Source organism: Bufo gargarizans, chromosome 9 (assembly GCF_014858855.1).
Source record: "Bufo gargarizans isolate SCDJY-AF-19 chromosome 9, ASM1485885v1, whole genome shotgun sequence".
NCBI lineage: Eukaryota > Metazoa > Chordata > Amphibia > Anura > Bufonidae > Bufo > Bufo gargarizans.
In genome coordinates this window covers 19679838-19698646 of record NC_058088.1, presented here as the reverse complement: position 1 = coordinate 19698646, position 18809 = coordinate 19679838, and the positions used below count along the sequence as shown (strand labels likewise).

Here is an 18809-nt window from a genome sequence, read left to right as displayed (position 1 = left end):
AATATGCAAACCAAGCCACCTCACCTAAATTTGCCCTTTGCTTTAGTTCCATGAGGGGCAATATTTGTCCATCACTGACCACTTGGTGTAGATACTGAACATTTTTGGTCCTCCAATACTGGCAGCAATTTAGATAGTTTAAATTAAGGAGCTTTGAGTTGTGCCATAGTGGGGTGCAAATAAGTGACGCCTTAACTCCGCACCAACTCCTTATGGCCAGCCAAGCCCTCATCCGAGAATCCTGAGTCTTTCACCGCTCTGCTGCAGAGAGGGCTATTTTCCCAGTCATTAAAAAGACATAGTTGGGACGCCATAAAGTAACCCCTAAAATAGGGGAGGTTGAGACCTCCCCGATCATAGGGCATAGAAAAATAGAGTGCCTTTAGTCTCACGCGCTTCTTCCCCCATATTAAATCATTGAACATCCGGTCTATCAATCTGAAGTACTTATCTGCGATCCATACAGGCGAGTTGCGCAGAATGTAGAGAACCTAGGGCAGTACTACCATTTTTATTAATGAAATTCTGTCTGCTCTAGAAAGCAGAATTTTTTGCCATATCTTAATTTTAGCCCTCAACTACATCAAGAGAGGAATCAGATTTAGTTGTAAATATTCATGCGGTTTGGCAGAAACTGTTATCCCCAGGTACTTTATTGAATCAGAGATCGTTAACTGGTTATCCCATTCGCCACACAGCTCATCTATAGGAAGAAGAACGGTCTTATCCCAGTTGATCTCCAAGCCAGAAGGATCGGAGAAGAGACCGACCAGGTCCATTATACGAGGGAGAGTGGTGTCTGTTTGATGAATAAAAAACAGAATATCGTCTGCGTAGAGTGAAACACGATCACACTTCCCCTTTATGCCGAAACCCGCCACCTTTGGGTCCTGCCTTATACTAGTCGCTAAAGGTTCAATGTAAATGTTAAATAGCAGGGGGGAGAGGGGACAGCCTTGACGGGTACCTCTTCCTAAAATGAAACTCTCTATCGTCGTCCCATTAATCCTAATCCTGGCAACTGGGGAGTTGTATAGCAACTGAATCATTGCCATAAATTTTGGGCCAAAACGCATTTTTTTCATTACCTCCCAGAGGAAAGTCCACTCCACCCTGTCGAAGGCTTTGGTAGCGTCCAACGACAGGATGGAGCGAGCGCCACCTCCCGGGGACTGAATATTCGTAAATAATCTGTGCAAATTATGCTGAGTACCCCTTTTTGGCATAAAGCCATTTTGATCTGGGTGGATAATGGTGGATATGACACGAGAAAGCCTCCTAGCCAGAGCTTTGGATAGTATCTTAGCGTCAGTGTTTAATAAGGAGATTGGTCTATAGGAGCTCAATTCTACCGGGTCTTTATCCTTTTTTAAAATTAAAACAATGAGAGCCTCCATCATGGAGTTTGGTAATCCCCCTCCCTGTGTTGCTTGAGAAAAAACCTCTAGCAACTGAGGGAGAATCACATCGCTATACTTACTGTAAACCTCATATGGCAGGCCATCCAAACCTGGCGATGAGTTCCCCGAGATGGACCCAAGGGCCTCTTGCAGCTCCGAGAGAGACAATTCCTCTTCCAGATATTCTATTTGAGCTTCATTTAAGGTGCAGAGTGGAATTTTCTCCAAGAACCGCATCGCCAGTTCAGATGTCAAACCAGAAGAGGGTTTATATATCTGAGCAAAATAATGCAAGAAAGTGTTCCTGATTCCTTCTGAATCTATTATAGTTTCCCCCTCTGTGTTCCGGATGGAAGTAATAGATAGATTTTTCTTATCTTGTTGTGAGATTATTCTAGCTAAAAGCTTACCCGGTCGTCCAGACTCGGAGAAATAATTTAGCCCCTTAAAGAATACCCTGTGATTTGCCTTCTCTGTTACATAATTCTCCAGGGAGCAGCTAGCCTTCTGCATCTCTTCCCTGTTGTGCTCAGTGGGTTGCCTGGTAAATCGCTCAGTTGCAGATGCCGCAATCTTAGCCAATTCCTCCTCCTTCCTTTTAAATGTTCTCTTTACTGCAACAATCTCACTTGTGGCCGCGGCCACGGTCAGTGAGGTGACAGGAGGGGGTCCTAACGGTGGCTGGTGTGTGCCTGGCGCCACGGGACGTGGGCCTGCCTAAAAGAGGGCCAACCCTAGGGAGAGTAGAGGAAAAGGGGTGGGAGCAAGGGGGGGAAAAGCACGGAGGAGCGAACGCGGCAATGGAGGTTGTGAGCCGGGGGTTTAAGAAGGGGACCTGGCCCCTCCCACAATTACAGGCTGCATGCAGCCTTAACTATTTGTGGCCGCGGCCACGGTCAGTGAGGTGTCAGGAGGGGGTCCTAACGGTGGCTGGTGTGTGCCTGGCGCCACGGGACGTGGGCCTGCCTAAAAGAGGGCCAAAAGACACAGGGTAGGTAAGGTGCTGTTTAATGCGTGAGAAACAGATTACAAAACCAAGGAACGGAATACCTGGCGGGTTTCAGTCAGCGGATCCGGAATGTACCGGGAAAAACAGGCATATCTCCACCTACCCATGTGGCGAATGACGTGCGGAGGTGTCCCGTGCTTGGATGCTGCGGAGGCCGCCCCAATGCGGAAGGAATGACCCGATATGGTTTTGGGGTCCACCCCTAACCAGCGACCAGGGAACGGATGTATGAGACAAACTGTGGCGTGGATAGGGGTTTCCCTTGGCACAGGAGCAACGGAGCCTCTGGATTCGGAGAAGGCGTGGAATCAAGGAGACTTTGGAGTACCACCACAGGGCACCAGGCGTTTTCGGATTTGAAGAAGCGGATCTGTATGGGAGGACCGGTTTGCGACGTCTTGGTGGATGGAAGACTTAACACCAGATGGTCCTGATTCCGGAACAGCTGTTTTCTCTTCAGGAAGGTCGACTTCTGGGAGGAGACTGAGAATTCTCCTGGGCGCAGGAATCCGTAGAAGCTCAGGTACATCGCGGCCTTGATGACCAGGCTAACGGAAGGGCCAAAAGGGTTGCCATCTAGGGATGCGGAAAGTTGCCTGAAAAGTTCGCCGGAGACTGGCCGCCGGGAAGGACTTGAATCCTTGCTGCTTTTTTCAATACCCCTGAGAGTGGCCTTGACGGCTTGGGAAGCGAAATCTGTGCGAACATCGGGATTCTGTAGAACCAAGAAATGTTGAGCCCCGGCCAGATACAAACGGATGGTGCTGGGTGCCAGCTTGAGATTGACATGGCAATGGGCCATGAAGGCCATAATGTAAGACACGAAGGCTGTATCTTGCTGCGGATGATCTCTGGAAAATTTTTGGAACAGGTTCCAACCTGTGTTATAATTACGGGCCGTGTTGACCGAGAGGGACCGGTGCATGAGGTCCTTTGCGGTAGCCAGCAGGGACCTCAATCCAACATCAGGTCGTAAAAACCGGGAATCCGGGCCCCGGTCTGGTCTGCTTCGGGACACACCTGAAAGAAGGTTTGAAAGTTGAACCTGGACAAGGCATCGGCCGTCGTGTTGCTGGCACCTGGGATATGGGCACAAGTAAAATGGAAATTATTGACCATGGCCAGCCAGACTAGCTTACGCAACAAGGACATGACCCTGGCGGATTTGGCTCGGCCTTTGGAAATGATATCCACCAGGTCCTGACTGTCGGTGATGAACATTACGCTGGCATTGGCCCAGAGATGACCCCAGACAGATGCGGCTGCCACGTTGGGGTAACATTCCAGAAACGGGGATGACCTGAGGGACTGCGGGTCAGTACTGACCTGAGGAGGCCATGGCCCAGCCAACCACCGGGATCCGCAGATGGCCGCGAAACCCTGGGACGCCGCGGCATCAGAGAACACCCTGGCGGATGACTGGGACCACGGGGACACAAACAGGCTGACCCCGTTCCAGGTGGAGAGAAAGCTGTCCCACATGCGCAAATCTGCCATGGCAGCTCTGTCCAGGTGGATGATGCTGCTGGGTTCGGAGGCCGTCGGAAGGAGTGAGAGCAGGCGGGAGACGAAGGCCCTGCCCTGGGGCATCACCCTCAAGGCAAAGTTCAGCCGGCCCAGGATGGACTGGAGCTCGACCTTGGTTACCTGGGACGAGGTGATGGCCCCTGCCACGACTTCCCGGATCTGGGACAGCTTTGCCTCTGGAAGCCTGGCCTCCATCCGGTCAGAGTCCAGGACGATGCCCAGGAAGGTGATGGACGTGACTGGCCCCGCGGTTTTCCCCTGCGAGATGGGAATGCAAAGGCCGGAAAAAAGGTCCAGGAGGGAGCGCAGCCCGGCTGGCTGACATAGCGGAGGTTCTATAAGGAGGAAGTCGTCCAGGTAGTGGATGACCGCTGGGGTGCTGCCGTGGTGGAGCAGGATCCAATGTAGGGCCTGCGCCAACTGGTCAAATAACCACGGGCTGCTTTTGGAGCCAAAGGTCAACCGGTTGGCAAAGTAGAATCTGCCCTCCCACTGGATACCATAAAACTGCCATAGGTGTGGGGCGATGGGCAGCAGTTTAAAAGCGTCCGCTATGTCAGCTTTGGACAGCCAGGCGCCTTTCCCAGCGCCGAGGATGAGGGCGATGGCCTCATCAATGGAGGCATATGACATGGTGAACTCCTCAGAAGGAATCAGCGAGTTGATGCTGGGAATGACAGAACCATGGGGGGCGGAGAGGTCGTAAATCAGACGCTTTTTATTTGAGTCCTTTTTGGACACAATGCCTATGGGGCTGATCCGCCAGCGAGAGAAGGGAACTTGGCTGAAAGGGCCCAGGAGGAACCCCTTCTCTACCTCCGAGTTCAGGAGTTCCTGAACAGCCGCAGGATCTGCTCTGGCCGACTGCAGATTGTCGCACTCCCAGTTGGAATGAGGGAGCGCCACCAACCCTGTGTCGAAGCCAAAGCAGAGGCCCGAGATCAGGAAATCCGCAAACCCTGGCACCGGATGCTCCCGTAACAGGAGGGCCAGGAGGTCGATGTTGCAGTCGGCCAGTCATAGGCGCTTGGATGCCTTCTTGGGGCATGTGGACCTGGGATGAGCCCTGAAGCAGATGGAGCAGATGTGCAGGGCCCTGCACCCGCTGAACAGACATGACCCGTAATTGAAATTGTTGCACACCTGACTGTTGCCAAGGTACACGATGGGTCTGCCCAGTTTATCGGTGGAGGAGGGGCTGCGGGATACCCCGGAGGGGCCTGGGATGACCCTGTCCGGCTGGGCCGTGGCAGTTTGGGGACACCACTCGGTGGCATGGAATATCGACTGACACGTCGAACATGCGGGGGCCCGGAGACCGGCGAAGTGCCGGCAGAACAATTCCATATCCAAGGTGGCCCAACTGACAGAAAACTGAAACTGGGTCAGCGCGGCGGCGGCCTTGGCCGAAAAGGAGCGGTGATAGTCATAAAAAGCCGTGCCGCCGTACTTGTGCCCCAGATCAGTGACCCTGTATAGGTATGTGTCCAGCTCCTCCTGGCGAGCTGGGTAGGCGGAGCAGATCACATCCCTATACAGGCTAAAGGCCAAGACAAACTCAGGCACCGTGAGTTTGCGATTGAGGCGGCCATCTTTGGCCCGAAGGACCACCGAGATCTCCCCGCAGTCAAAGGTTTTGTTGTCAGCCGCATCGTGGGACGCGATCAGGATGGACGCGAGATTCACGTCCTTGCCCGCCAAGATGTCCTTCCTGATGTTGTCCGGCACGAAGTGTGCCGGAGCCACCACGGGAGCGGCAGGGGTCGTACCTGGAGCTGGAAGCTGATACAGAGGGGGATCGCTGGGAGGGACCACCGCCTGGGATGGAGCCGGTGCCCTGGCCTCCAAGTCCACCACCCTGGACCTGATGTCGGCCACGGACGAAACCAGTGAATCCATTGAGGCCTGCAATTGTACCAAGGCCTGCTGGATGGACGGGTTCGGATCTTCTCTCTCAGGAGGACCGGATTCCGTCATCAACAGTCTGTACAGCTCCGCCTTTCTGGCTGAGGCTGGCTGCCTGATGCCCCTTCTGCTCAACTCTGCCACCAGCCTCGGTACGGTCCATCTTCGGAGGGACTCGGGCCCTCCTTGGCCAGAGACCGAAGTACCCGGGAGGGACAACGCGTCGTCCATATCTGAGACCTGAGACATGGTTCCGCCGCTGGTCGAGACTTAAGCGAGACCTGGAATTAGAGACAACAATATGGCAGCTGGAACGGACATGGGGACCGTGTACCGTGGCTGTTACGAACGTGGGTGAATGTATGGATGACGTACCTGAACGCTGGGATTCGACACCCTTGCCTTACCGTCTAAGGATCAACGAGAACGACCCGGCTGGCTCTGCGGACTGGAAAGTTAGGAGCGACGTGAGAAAATAGCGGAGTGGACCCGGAAACAATGCAGATGCGGACGGACCCGCCACTGTGCTAGCTCAAGGATGGACAGGCGGGGTGAGGAAGAACACTGAAGGAAAAACAGAGGAATGTCGGGCGAGCCCGGAGACAGAGTTGAAGACTGCGGAGAGGAGGCGGCCTAAAGGTACCGGGGTGGGTGGCGAGGAGTGACCTGAAGATTCCCAGATGGGAGCGCCAGCAGGGTAGCCTGGGTACGGCCAGGTACGTGGAACTGGAAGATACCTGACGTGTTGGCTGTGACCGTCCCGGGGGTTGAGTGCCGTAGGCAGAAGCAACCAAGACGCGACCCTGCTGCTGTTGACAGCCGGGGACGGAGGAGACCCTTGGGCCCCAGGGTACCTGGCCAGAGAAGACCCCTGAACGTTTCAGGGTAGACGGACAGAGAAGACACCAGCACGCTGCTGGAACCTGGACAGAGAAGACACCTGAACGCCTCAGGCTAGGGTGGACAGAGAAGACACCTGAACACTTCAGGCTAGGGTGGACAGAGAAGGCACCTGAACGCTTCAGGGTACCTGTACAGCGAAGACGCCTGAAAGCCTCAGGCTAATGTAGACAGACGACCCCTGACGTTTCAGGCTGAATGGACAGAGAAGACACCTGAACGCTTCAGGCTACGGTGGACAGAGAAGACACCTGAACGCTTCAGGGTACCTGGACAGAGAAGACGCCTGAACGCCTCAGGCTAATATGGACAGAGAAGGCACCTGACGTTTCAGGCTGGATGGACAAAGAAGACACCTGAACGCCTCAGGCTAAGGAGGACAGAGAAGACACCCGAACGCTTCAGGCTAAGGAGGACAGAGAAGACACCTGAACGCTTCAGGCTGGGGTGGACAGAGAAGACACCTGAACGCAACAGGGTACCTGGACAGGGAGGACACCTGAACGTTCCAGGTTGGGTAGGAGATGCCGAACGGAGGCAACGCCGCATTAACTTACCAGAAAAACCCTTGAACTTAACGAACTCCCGCGAGTGGTTGGTAGCAACCTTCTGCAACCTGTAGGAAAGACAAATCCCTTTTTTTTTTTTTTTTTTTTTTTTTTTTTTTTTGGTGAGACCGTAATACCCCCGCCCAATACCTAAACCTGATGTTGGCTTTCTGCGACAAGACACGGCGGGCACCACGCACGCTACTGGCACCTAAAAAGAAATAGAGATGTGAGGATGGGGGTGGCGATGACCGGGGGTCCCGTAAGGCCCGGCTGTAAGGGAAGGAGCGAGGCTGGCTGGGGCGTGGAGGCCTGGGGCCATGGCCGGACCCGGGAGGCGTGGCGGTGGGTGTGTGCAGCTTGCCTGGCAGGTGCAGAAGGCACGGAAGGGTGGACAGGCGGAGCAGCGGCACGTAGAGAAGTGCCGGCCTGGATCCATCAAGTACCCTTGGGTGTCTGCAATCCGCAGGTTGCTGGTTGCAGGCTTGCAGTGAACCGCCGAGGTCTGCTGGCTAAGCTGACCACCGCACGTGCCAGCAAGTGCCATGTTTGAAGACTCTGCCGGTGCCGAGCATGCACAACGCTGGGAGTCAAGGGGTCGAGCATGCTCGGACACGGAGGACCAGGATGGACACGTGCCAAATGGTACATGTGGTGAGTCTCAACATGCATGCGAGAAGTGATGGCAACGCACAGGGTGGTATTCAAGGGAGATGCAGAATTAGCCCCAACATGACACAATGACAATGACATGCCGCAGGGGACCTGGCTCGCAGAATGCCCTAGTCTGACCTGGAGCATTAGCCTGGCATCCGGCATGAATGCACCTGCACGTGGGGGAGGCGTGGGCGGCTGGCGTGCCGGCCGCAGCATGAGTGAGTCACGGCAGTGGTCGGGGCTCCTCCTCCGCTCGCTCTCCCCCCCCCCTCCACCTCTCAGCAGCCGGCGCAGGGAACAGCAGCTGGCCGCTGCGACCGGGACCCGTCCGCGGCAGAGCCCGACCTCTCGCGGGAGTACGGTTGGACGGAGCCCGCGAGGACGGGGCGGTGTGCGAGGCTGTGCGCCCCCGAGACAGCGAGCCTGAGGAGGAGGGGGAGCGGGACGACCGGGGACACGCGGCGTGAGGCGGACGGCGCACTTACCAGCCGGCGAAAGCTACCGGAAGTGACGTGAGTGACCAAAAGCACGGAGGAGCGAACGCGGCAATGGAGGTTGTGAGCCGGGGGTTTAAGAAGGGGACCTGGCCCCTCCCACAATTACAGGCTGCATGCAGCCTTAACTATTTATGAAAAACCCCCTCAGGTATGCTTTCAAAGCGTCCCATACCATGTTGATGTTTGCGGAGGGTAGATTCACCTCCCAAAAGGAAGAAATCGGCAGTTTGATGGACTGAAGATTATCCATAATAGTGAGCCAGTATGGATTCAATTTAAATCCTAGCCCCCTAATATCCTTATTCTCCCCAGTGCAAACCTCAATCAGAACGGGTGAGTGGTCTGAAATTGTTCTTACTCCGTATCGCATCTTGCGGATATTGCTCAAGTTGCGCTCATTAGTAAATGCTAGATCAATCCTAGACATTGCTCTACCGCCCCTACTGACGCAGGAATACACTCTCTTTCCTCCGCCAAGATGTTCCCATATATCCACCACCCCTAACTCCAAGCAGAACTGGAGCAGCGGGGAATTGCAAGAATTCCTCCGCCTTTCTGCATCTGATGAAAATCTATCTCTGTTAGGGTCCATGACCGCGTTAAAGTCTCCCATCAAGATCAGCCGAGATTCTGGTCTCTTCAGAAAAGAGCATTAACTGGGTCAGTGGGTACATTGAAAATGGCAGGGGTATATAAAAAAAAGCGAGGATATAGCTGTATCCATACAGCTCACCATGAAGGAAAATTAATCTTCCCTGATCATCTATATGGGATTTTATGAGGGTGAAATCTATGGAATTATGGATGAGAACTGAAACCCCCCTAGAGAAGCCCCTGAAGGTAGAGTGGTAAGATTGAGAATACCATCCCGTTGTCAGGCGGGACACGGTTTCTTTAGTTAGATGAGTTTCTACTATGCAGATGATTGCTGGAAGGTATCTTTTTAATGCATCCATAATCGCCTGTCTTTTTACCTTTTCCCCAAGCCCTCTGACATTCCAAGATACCATTCTAATAGACATCAATTACAACCATAAAAGAAGAAAGAGAAAAAAAAGAAAAGAAAAAAAAAAACTCGCTTGTGCATTCAACTCGCTCGTGTGTACGGTCTAAGTCAGTATCTTTTAGAACAACTCCCCTAGACAAGACCCTGTTAATGGGGGGCTTTAGGTTAACAGCGCACAGTTCTTATTAAAGAGTTGTCAATCTAATCTGCATATCCCTTTTCCCAGGAAAGCTCATGGCCGCCCGTCTGGATCTGTAAAGACAAAAAGCAGGAAATGTTCTCATTAGAAGTCATTACACCGATCCAGTAATATCCTAACAATGGCCGAGGAGACCAGAATATATACGCGTCACTGCATGAGGTTTACTACACGAGAAAGTGAGAACCAACATTAGGACAAGATGCCTCGGAGCGCGGGTCATAGAGACATTGGGGAGATTTATCATCTCCCTGCGTCAGGAAAAAAAGTGGCGTTAAAAAGTCACAAACACGTGTATGCAACATTTTTAAAGAAAAGTCAGCGATGCCGTAGATTTTTGTTTAGGCAAACGACGTGCAGGAGGATGCGCCTAATTTATAACGAGGCCCTAAGATGTCTCTCACTGGAAACTCAGCTCCTATATACAGTGCAGAACGTAGGGGCAGATTTACTGATCCTGTAGATCGGGGGGGGCACAACCTTTTCTGGTCTGGGGGCCGCATTGTCACATTCTTCTATTTCAAGGAGCTACAAAAATTTTGATCAACGCTGGTTTCCATCAGTCTTTTACACAGGAAGATGGAAAGTGAACGGGAGGCATTCACCGGACACAAAAACCTTCTCTAACCACAGATGCGCCAAATTACACCACTTATTGGAGCAATTTATGCCAAACTCTGGGTGCACTCATATCACTACTAGAGATGTCCCCAACTATTCGCCGGCGAATAGTTCCCAGCGAACATAGCTTGTTCGCCGCTGTGGGCGAACATATGCGATGTTCGGTCCACCTCCTATACGTCATCATTGAGCAAACTTTGACCCTCTACCTCACAGTCAGCAGACACATTCCAGCCAATCAGCAGCAGACCCTCCCTCCCAGACCCTCCCACCGCCTATCAAAAAGCAAGGACAGCAGCCATCTTAGATTAATTCTGAAGCTGCAGTGTCACAAAGTTGTAATCGCAATGCGAATAATGCAGGTTATATTAATCGCATTGCGAATTCAACTTAGAGCTGGGTTCCTAATGGTTGTATTGCTAGAATTGACAACGAATATAGCACTATATTCTCAATCTTCGTTTTATTCTATCAATATAACCATTAGGAACCCAGCTCTAAGTTGTAATCGCAATGCGAATAATATAATCTGTATTATTTACATTGCGATTACAACTTTCTCAAATCCGACAGTACATTCTAGTATGGAGCCGTTCCCATGGTGATGGGGACGCTCCGTGAGCACGGAAGTCGGCAGAAGCTCTAAGGCTACTTTCACACTAGCGTTCGGGTGTCCACTTGTGAGCTCCGTTTGAAGGGGCTCACAAGCGGCCCCGAACGCATCCGTCCAGCACTAATGCATTCTGAGTGGACGCGGATCCGCTCAGAATGCCTCAGTCTGGCAGCGTTCAGCCTCCGCTCCGCTCAGCAAGCGGACACCTGAACGCTGCTTGCAGCGTTCGGGTGTCCGCCTGGCCGTGCGGATCCGTCCAGACTTACAATGTAAGTCAACGGGGACGGATCCGTTTGAATATGACACACTATGGCTCAATCTTCAAACTGATCCGTCCCCCATTGACTTTCAATGTAAAAGTCTGGACGGATCCGTCTGAAGCTACTTTCACACTTAGAATTTTTTTTACAATATAATGCAGACGGATCCGTTCTGAACGCAAGTGTGAAAGTAGCCTAAGTTGAAATCGCAATGCGATTTATAGAACTTGAATTAATGGCATTGCGATTTCAACCTAGAACTTCTGCCGACTTCCGTGCTCATGGAGCGTCCCCATCACAATGGGAACGACTCCATGCTAGAATGTACTGTCGGATTTGAGAAAGTTTAAATCGCAATGCGATTAATTCAAGTTCTATAAATCGCATTGCGATTTCAACTTACCACACTACGTAATTTTCCATGGGAGTTTTGCCATGGATCCCCCTCCGACATGCCACAGTCCAGGTGTTAGTCCCCTTGAAACAACTTTTCCATCACTATTGTGGCCACAAAGAGTCCCTGTGGGTTTTCAAATTCGCCTTCCTATTGAAGTCTATTGCGGTTCGCCCGGTTCGCGAACATTTGCGTTCGCCTTTCGCGAACGGAAAAATTTATGTTCGCGACATCTCTAATTACTACATGCGGGCCATAGCTTCTGGGATGTCCTGCACAGCAGCGCATATATATGGAGACATTATCCCCTGCCATGTACTTGGACAGGTGACACAAGGGGTTAAGCCAACCAGAGTGACGGAGAGGTGGCAGCTGAGATGCTGGATGGCAGATCTGTGCCCCTAACATGGTGTCTCACCCCTTATCTCTCTCATCCCAGTAGGTTTCTCCTAATCTTTGTTCCCAGATCTCATTACATGGCGGAGTCCTTTATATCAGACACAATCACTCACCATTAGGCTTTAGCGGCATTAGCGGACGCATCAGATGATGAAGTGTCTGAAGCTGCGAAAACAGGAACATTTCAGATTTTAACAAAATGTCGCTCATAAAATAAATAAATATAAAGTGGAGAAAGTTTGTAAATTCTTCTTTACAGTTTCTCTATTTCTCGTACATTCCATTGGGGGACACAGACCATGGGTATAGCTTAGAGGTATTACTAGGAGGGACACTATGCAAAAACGAAGCTCCTCCTCCTCGGGCTATACCCCCAGACACCTCCAGGAGGACTTCAGTCTTTGCTTAGTGTCTGTCCAAGGAGGTGACGCTTACTCTTCTCCTGTTTGTTATTTTTTTCTGTTTTCAGATGGGGACGCAGGTCAGCATTGCGCTTTCCTGGCCCCCGTGGAGTGTCTGCCACCGTCTTTCGACGTGTCCTGGCTACCTCCCATCCCCCCACAGAAGAAAAGTGGATCCAGGCTCAACATGTCAGCTCTGGCATCCCACCAGCTGCCGGGACGCCTGCTGCCTACCCTCCTCCAGAGCACTGTTCTCCTGGATTGGAGTCAGAAGTCTGAAGAGGCGCATCCCTGCTGGTCTGGACATCGAGGGAGCATGCTGAGCAGATAAGTATTGCCCAGTCCCTCCCCCTCCCTCTGTGTCTGTTTGTCTGTGGCTACCTGGGTGAGCTTGAAGAAGGATCCTGATGGGGGCACTTTCTTCATTTTGGCACTGGAGTACTGGCATCTCTTCCCCCTTAAACTGTGGGCTTCAGCGCTTCTCTCGTCGGGCCTTGGCTGCTGCGCTCTCTCAGCGCCCGCCGGCAGGCCGCTCCTCCATGGCCTCGTTAACCCCTGCTGCACCACGTGAGGGGAGTCGGGGTGTTTAAATCGCGCGCGCGCCTATTTTCGCGCATATTTTCACGTGCGCGCTTATTTTTGCGCATTTTTTCGCGCGCGCTTGTTTCGCGCGCTTATTTCGCGCGTTCGGGGGGGCGGAGCCTCGGCATGCCGCTCTGACTCTCCTTACACCAGAGACTCTGTTTGCTCACAGCCGTGCAGCTCCTCATCTCTCTACACCGGAGACTTCTGCTAGCGTTGCCTGGGTGGTAGGAGAACAGCTTGCTCTGCTCCTGATCTTTGCAGCAACTGGTAGGAGATCTTTTACTGTGGGGTTCCATCATGCCAAAGCCTGGGGCACTTAAATCTGCCAAGGCCTCCTCTCAGGCTCTTTTGGGGTCATGCAAGGTGTGCCTTCTGCCTTTTTCTGCCTCTGGCACCTGTGACTCGTGCCCTGCTCCTGGACAGGATCAGCCTCCTTCTCTTGCTCAGCCCAGTCCTCCCTCTGCCCCTGCGGAATCGGCGGTACCCGCCTGGGCTTCCGCCATGTCTAGTGCGGCAGCGGATCTGGCCCTAGTTGCCAAGGCAGCCATGTCCTTCATGGAGCGTATGGCAGCTACTACTCCAGTGGCGTCCACCGCTCCATCCCCTCTCAGTGATTCTCACAGGGGGCGTCTGACGTCTAAGAGGCAGCGTGAGCGGCAGCATTCCTCATCGGATGACTCCGCTTCTCCCCCACGCCTTGAGGCATGCCCGGTTGACTCTCCCTCTCGTGGGGAGCGCAAATCCGAAGGGGAATTGTCCGGATCGGACGAGGCCACGGAGCGGGAACCCCTGCCTAAGCTTTCCACCATGGTATCCGAATTGGTGGAGGCTGTCCGTGACACTTTTAATATCCACGGAGATTCCACTCCCTCCACTAGTCGGGAGTTCTCCCTGTTTCCGCCCAAAAGGCCCGAATCCGCGGTGTTCCCCGTTCATGAGGAATTCACAGCGGTCATATCAAAGGCTTGGGACCGACCCAATCAGAAATTTTCGGCCACCAAGCGCATGGATACGCTTTACCCTTTCCCCTCTGACTCGGTGGAAAAGTGGACTTCTTCCCCTAAGGTAGATCCACCGGTGGCCAGGTTGGCCAAGAACACGGCCCTTCCTGTCCTAGACGGTTCCTCCCTGCAGGATGCGGTGGACAGACGCCTGGATTCACTTTCCAAGTCCATCTTCTCTCTGGCGGGCGCTTCCCTGCGACCGGCTTTTGCGTCGGCTTGGGTTGCCAGAGCCCTTACGGCGTGGTTGCGGCGCCACCACCAGGATCTGACGGAACAGGGCGCCCCTGCAGACACTTTGGAATTTATTCTCCAAATGTCTCAGGCTTCTAAATATCTCTGTGAGGCTTCAATGGATATCGGTTCCCTATTTGCCCGTATTTCGGCCCTCTCGGTCATTCAGCGTAGAGAGGTTTGGTTGAAGGTGTGGGATGCTGATGCTTCTTCCAAGCGTTCCCTCGCTAACCTTCCCTTTGAAGGATCTAGACTCTTTGGAGCCCAGTTGGACGAATTCATTTCTGCCGCAACGGGGGGCAAGAGTACTCATCTGCCTCAACCCAGAGCCAAACGGCCCTTTCGATCTCGGGCTTCAGGGTTCCGGGGCCAGTCCTTTCGTCGCTTCTCCACGGCCAGGACGTCTTCGTCCTCGTCGGCTGGGTGATCCCAGGAATCCCGCAAGAAGCCTTTCTTCAAACCCCAGCCCTCTTGGCGACCACGAGCACAGTCAACCCGTCCCCCTGCTCCCAAGCAGCCCTCCGCATGAAGGGGTGCCCCCACCCCTCGTGGTGGGGGGCCGTTTGCTCTCCTTTCAGCAGGTCTGGAGGGCTCACGTTCAGGACGCCTGGGCTCTGGAGATTGTGACGTCCGGTTACAAATTGGAGTTCGCGTCCAGCCCGCCGGAACGCTTTTTCCCGTCTCGCGTTCCGGGGGATCCAGCCAGGGCCTCGGACCTCCTTTTGGCGGTCTCCTCTCTTCTGGACCAGGGTGTCATTTTTCCCGTTCCCCCGGAGGAACAGGGAACAGGTTTTTACTCAAACCTGTTCGTCGTTCCGAAGAAGGAGGGGTCGGTGCGCCCGATACTGGATCTGAAGCTTCTGAACAAGTTTCTAAGGGTGCGGAAGTTTCGGAGCGAAGTCCCTTCGCTCCGTTATTGCTTCTCTGCTTCCGGGGGAATTTCTCGCGTCTGTGGACATTCAAGACGCCTACTTGCACGTCCCGATTGCGAAGTCTCACCATCGCTTTCTGCGTTTTGCCATCTGGGGTCGTCATTACCAGTTCGTCGCCCTGCCTTTTGGGTTGGCGACCGCCCCTCGCGTTTTCACCAAGGTTTTGGCGCCTCTCATGGCGCTTCTTCGCACCAGGGGCATCTCGTTGTTGCCCTACCTGGACGACATCTTGATAAAAGCCCCGTCTCTTCCACAGGCCGAGGACAGCGTCCGAATTACCGTTCAATCTCTAGAACGGTTCGGGTGGCTGATCAATCTACCAAAATCCTCTCTGCACCCTTCCCAGAGACTCTCCTTCCTGGGGATGATTTTGGACACCTCGAGTTCTCGGGTGTTTCTTCCAGATTCCAAGTCCTCTCAGGTTCGGAGGGCGGTGTCGCTCCTTCTACAAGCTCCTCGTCCCACCATTCGGGAGTGCATGCGGGTTCTGGGCCTTATGGTCGCCTCCTTCGAGGCGATTCCGTATGCCCAGTTCCACACTCGACCGTTACAACAGTGGATTCTTGCCCTATGGGACAAGACCTCTCGGGGTCTGGACGCTCCCGTCCGCCTGTCCCGGCACGTTCGGTTGTCTCTCCCCTGGTGGCAGGCCTCCCCGAATCTCTCATCAGGGAGGTCCTTCCTTCCGTTCTCCTGGACGATAGTCACCACCGATGCCAGCCTCATCGGTTGGGGAGGCGTTCTCCGGAACCTCACAGTTCAGGGGGTCTGGTCGACGGAGGAATCCCGTCTTCCGATAAACGTTTTGGAACTAAGGGCGATCTTCAACTCCCTCTCCCACTGGACTTCCCTCCTTGCGGCTCGGCCGGTGCGTGTTCAGTCGGACAATGCCACGGCTGTGGCCTACGTCAATCATCAGGGCGGAACGCGCAGTCGGGCAGTGATGCAGGAGGTGGCGAGGATCCTCCTATGGGCGGAGTCTCATGTTCCAGTGTTGTCGGCGGTGTACATTCCGGGCGTCGACAACTGGACGGCGGATTTTCTGAGCCGCACCAAGGTGGATCCGGGAGAGTGGTCCCTACATCCGGAGGTGTTCGAGGACATCTGCCGCCGATGGGGCCGTCCGGACGTGGATTTAATGGCGTCCCGGCTAAACAACAAGGTGCCGGTGTTCCTGGCCCGCGCTCGGGACCCAAGGGCGTGCAGAGTGGACGCGCTGGTGTCTCCTTGGCAGCGATTCGACCTCCTCTATGTCTTCCCTCCACTTCCTCTGTTGCCGAAGGTGCTGCGCAAGATCGAGGCGGAGGGGATACCGACCATTCTTATCGCTCCGGATTGGCCTCGCCGCGCCTGGTTCTCCAACGTCGTCCGAATGTTAGCGGACGTTCCGTGGCCTCTTCCCGACAGAGAGGATCTTCTATCTCAGGGACCGCTCTTCCACCAGAATTCACGTCAGTTGCGTTTAACGGCGTGGCTATTGAGACCTACATCCTGAGGAAGAGAGGCTTCTCTGATGCAGTGGTGAGAACCATGATCAGAGCTCGAAAGCCGGCTTCTTCGCGGATCTATTATCGCACCTGGAGGGCCTATCTAACCTTTTGTGAGAAGTCGGGTTTTCCGCTGGTTCGTTTCTCTGTTCCGGTGGTGCTGGCCTTTCTACAGTCCGGCGTTGAGGTGGGGCTGTCGCTCAGTTCTTTGAAGGGTCAGGTTTCGGCCTTGGCGGTCTTTTTTCAACGGTCTATTGCCTTTTTGGGGCCTGTGAGAACCTTTCTGCAGGGGGTGGCGCATTTGGTTCCTCCGTATGTTCCTCCCTTACCACCCTGGGATCTTAACCTGGTCCTGCGCGCCCTTCAGGAGGCGCCTTTTGAGCCTCTGAGGGAGGTCTCCCTAGTCTTCCTCACCTGGAAGGTGGTTTTTCTGGTGGCCATTACCTCCATCAGGAGGGTTTCGGAGCTGGCCGCGCTTTCCTGTCAGGAGCCTTTTCTGGTCTTCCACCAGGATAAGGTGGTGCTACGGCCGGTTCCTTCTTTTTTGCCCAAGGTGGTTTCCCCGTTCCACCTTAACGAGGATCTTGTCCTGCCCTCTTTTTGTCCTTCTCCGGCAAACCCCAAGGAACGTGCTCTCCACTCCCTGGACGTCGTCAGGGCCCTGAAAGTGTATCTGGGGGCCACCGCCTCCTTTCGTCGTTCGGACTCCCTCTTTGTGGTTCCCGAGGGGTCTCGTAAGGGTCTGGCGGCTTCCAAGGTTACTGTGGCGCGGTGGATCCGTTCCGCTATTGCTGCGGCCTATCGCGCTCGTGGTCAGGTTCCCCCGTCGCGGATTACCGCTCACTCCACAAGGGCAGTGGGAGCTTCCTGGGCCAGACGCAATCGCGCCTCCGCCTCCCAGTTGTGTAAGGCTGCCACTTGGTCGTCCTTGCATACGTTCACAAAGTTTTATCAGTTGCACTCGCTGGCCTCGGCTGATGCTGTCCTCGGGCGCAGGGTATTGCAGGCCGTGGTGCCCGTTTAACGGTTGGACGTTTTTTCTCCTGGCGGTGTTGGTTTTTCCCACCCCATGGACTGCTTTTGGACGTCCCATGGTCTGTGTCCCCCAATGGAATGTACGAGAAAAGGAGATTTTTGTGAAACTCACCTGTAAAATCTTTTTCTCGTCTTTTCCATTGGGGGACACAGCTCCCGCCCGCTTTTTTTGTTTGGTTGGTGTGATGGTTTCCATTGTGGTTTTTTCAGTTCTCCTTCTCCTACTGCTTTTGCAACGACTGAAGTCCTCCTGGAGGTGTCTGGGGGTATAGCCCGAGGAGGAGGAGCTTCGTTTTTGCATAGTGTCCCTCCTAGTAATACCTCTAAGCTATACCCATGGTCTGTGTCCCCCAATGGAAAAGACGAGAAAAAGATTTTACAGGTGAGTTTCACAAAAATCTCCTTTTTGTGATTTTGTTATTTCACGTTTTCCTCGTTCTTGTACACCGCGATTTCAGATCTCTCAAAATTCTTCTGGATTTGGTTGGTCAGACGGCGGTTTATCTCCGATCTGCCGTCAGTCATGTGACTTTACAGGATAACTAAAGCAAACAATCTACACAGTTAGACGACATGCAGACGGCTGTTTCCACAACCATTGCAGTCTATGGGGCTATTCACCCGATTATTAGCAGCCAATGAATCCCGGGCGCCAAAAAATAGGACATGTCCTAATTTTGACTATTTTCACAGCCAGACGGATCCTATTGAAATCAATGGGCCTGTTTTTAACAGCTGTTAAAATAGGTTAACCCCTTACCGCCATACAAGTACCGCATTATGTGCCCGCATTTGTATGGAGCGGGCCTCTGCAGTGAGCCCGTTCCATACACGGCGGGTGCCTGCTGTATCATACAGCTGGCAAACAGCCGCAATGGCGGCGATTGCACTGGCCCCTTCATTTAACCCCTCAGGTGCCGTGATCAACGCTGATCGTGGCACCTGTGGAATTAGGCAGAGGGATGCGGCAGTAAAATTGTGGGGCTCCAATCTGTTGCCATGGCAATCTCCATGCTGAACTATGCACAAGGCAGAGCTCAACATGGACACTGCAAAAATCCTATTCACCCTAGTAGATCTCTATTTGGGTGAATAGGAGAGGTGGTCAAAAGATCCCAGGTTCTAGCCCCCTAAGGGGTCTAATAAAAAAAAAAGTAAAAAAGATTTTTTATTTTTTTTTATAAAACACCATTAAAAGT

The 18809-nt window shown here is 53.4% G+C and overlaps 1 protein-coding gene across 4 annotated transcripts in view; it reads right to left on the bottom strand.

Moving 5' to 3' along the window:
- LOC122946540 (class I histocompatibility antigen, F10 alpha chain-like) overlaps positions 1–18809 on the bottom strand; it is a 131924-nt gene that overhangs the window by 73426 nt on the left and 39689 nt on the right. Inside the window, exons 7-8 of one of the 4 annotated variants that reach the window (XM_044306245.1) lie at positions 12049–12100; positions 9542–9701 (exon numbers count right to left, since the gene is read on the bottom strand). The exons of the other annotated variants lie outside the window; for them this stretch is intronic. Coding sequence (XP_044162180.1) covers positions 12051–12100 — 50 coding nt within the window. The 3' untranslated portion in view covers positions 9542–9701; positions 12049–12050. Of the gene's footprint in view, positions 1–9541; positions 9702–12048; positions 12101–18809 lie in introns of those variants that run through there. 4 annotated transcript variants of the gene reach the window in all.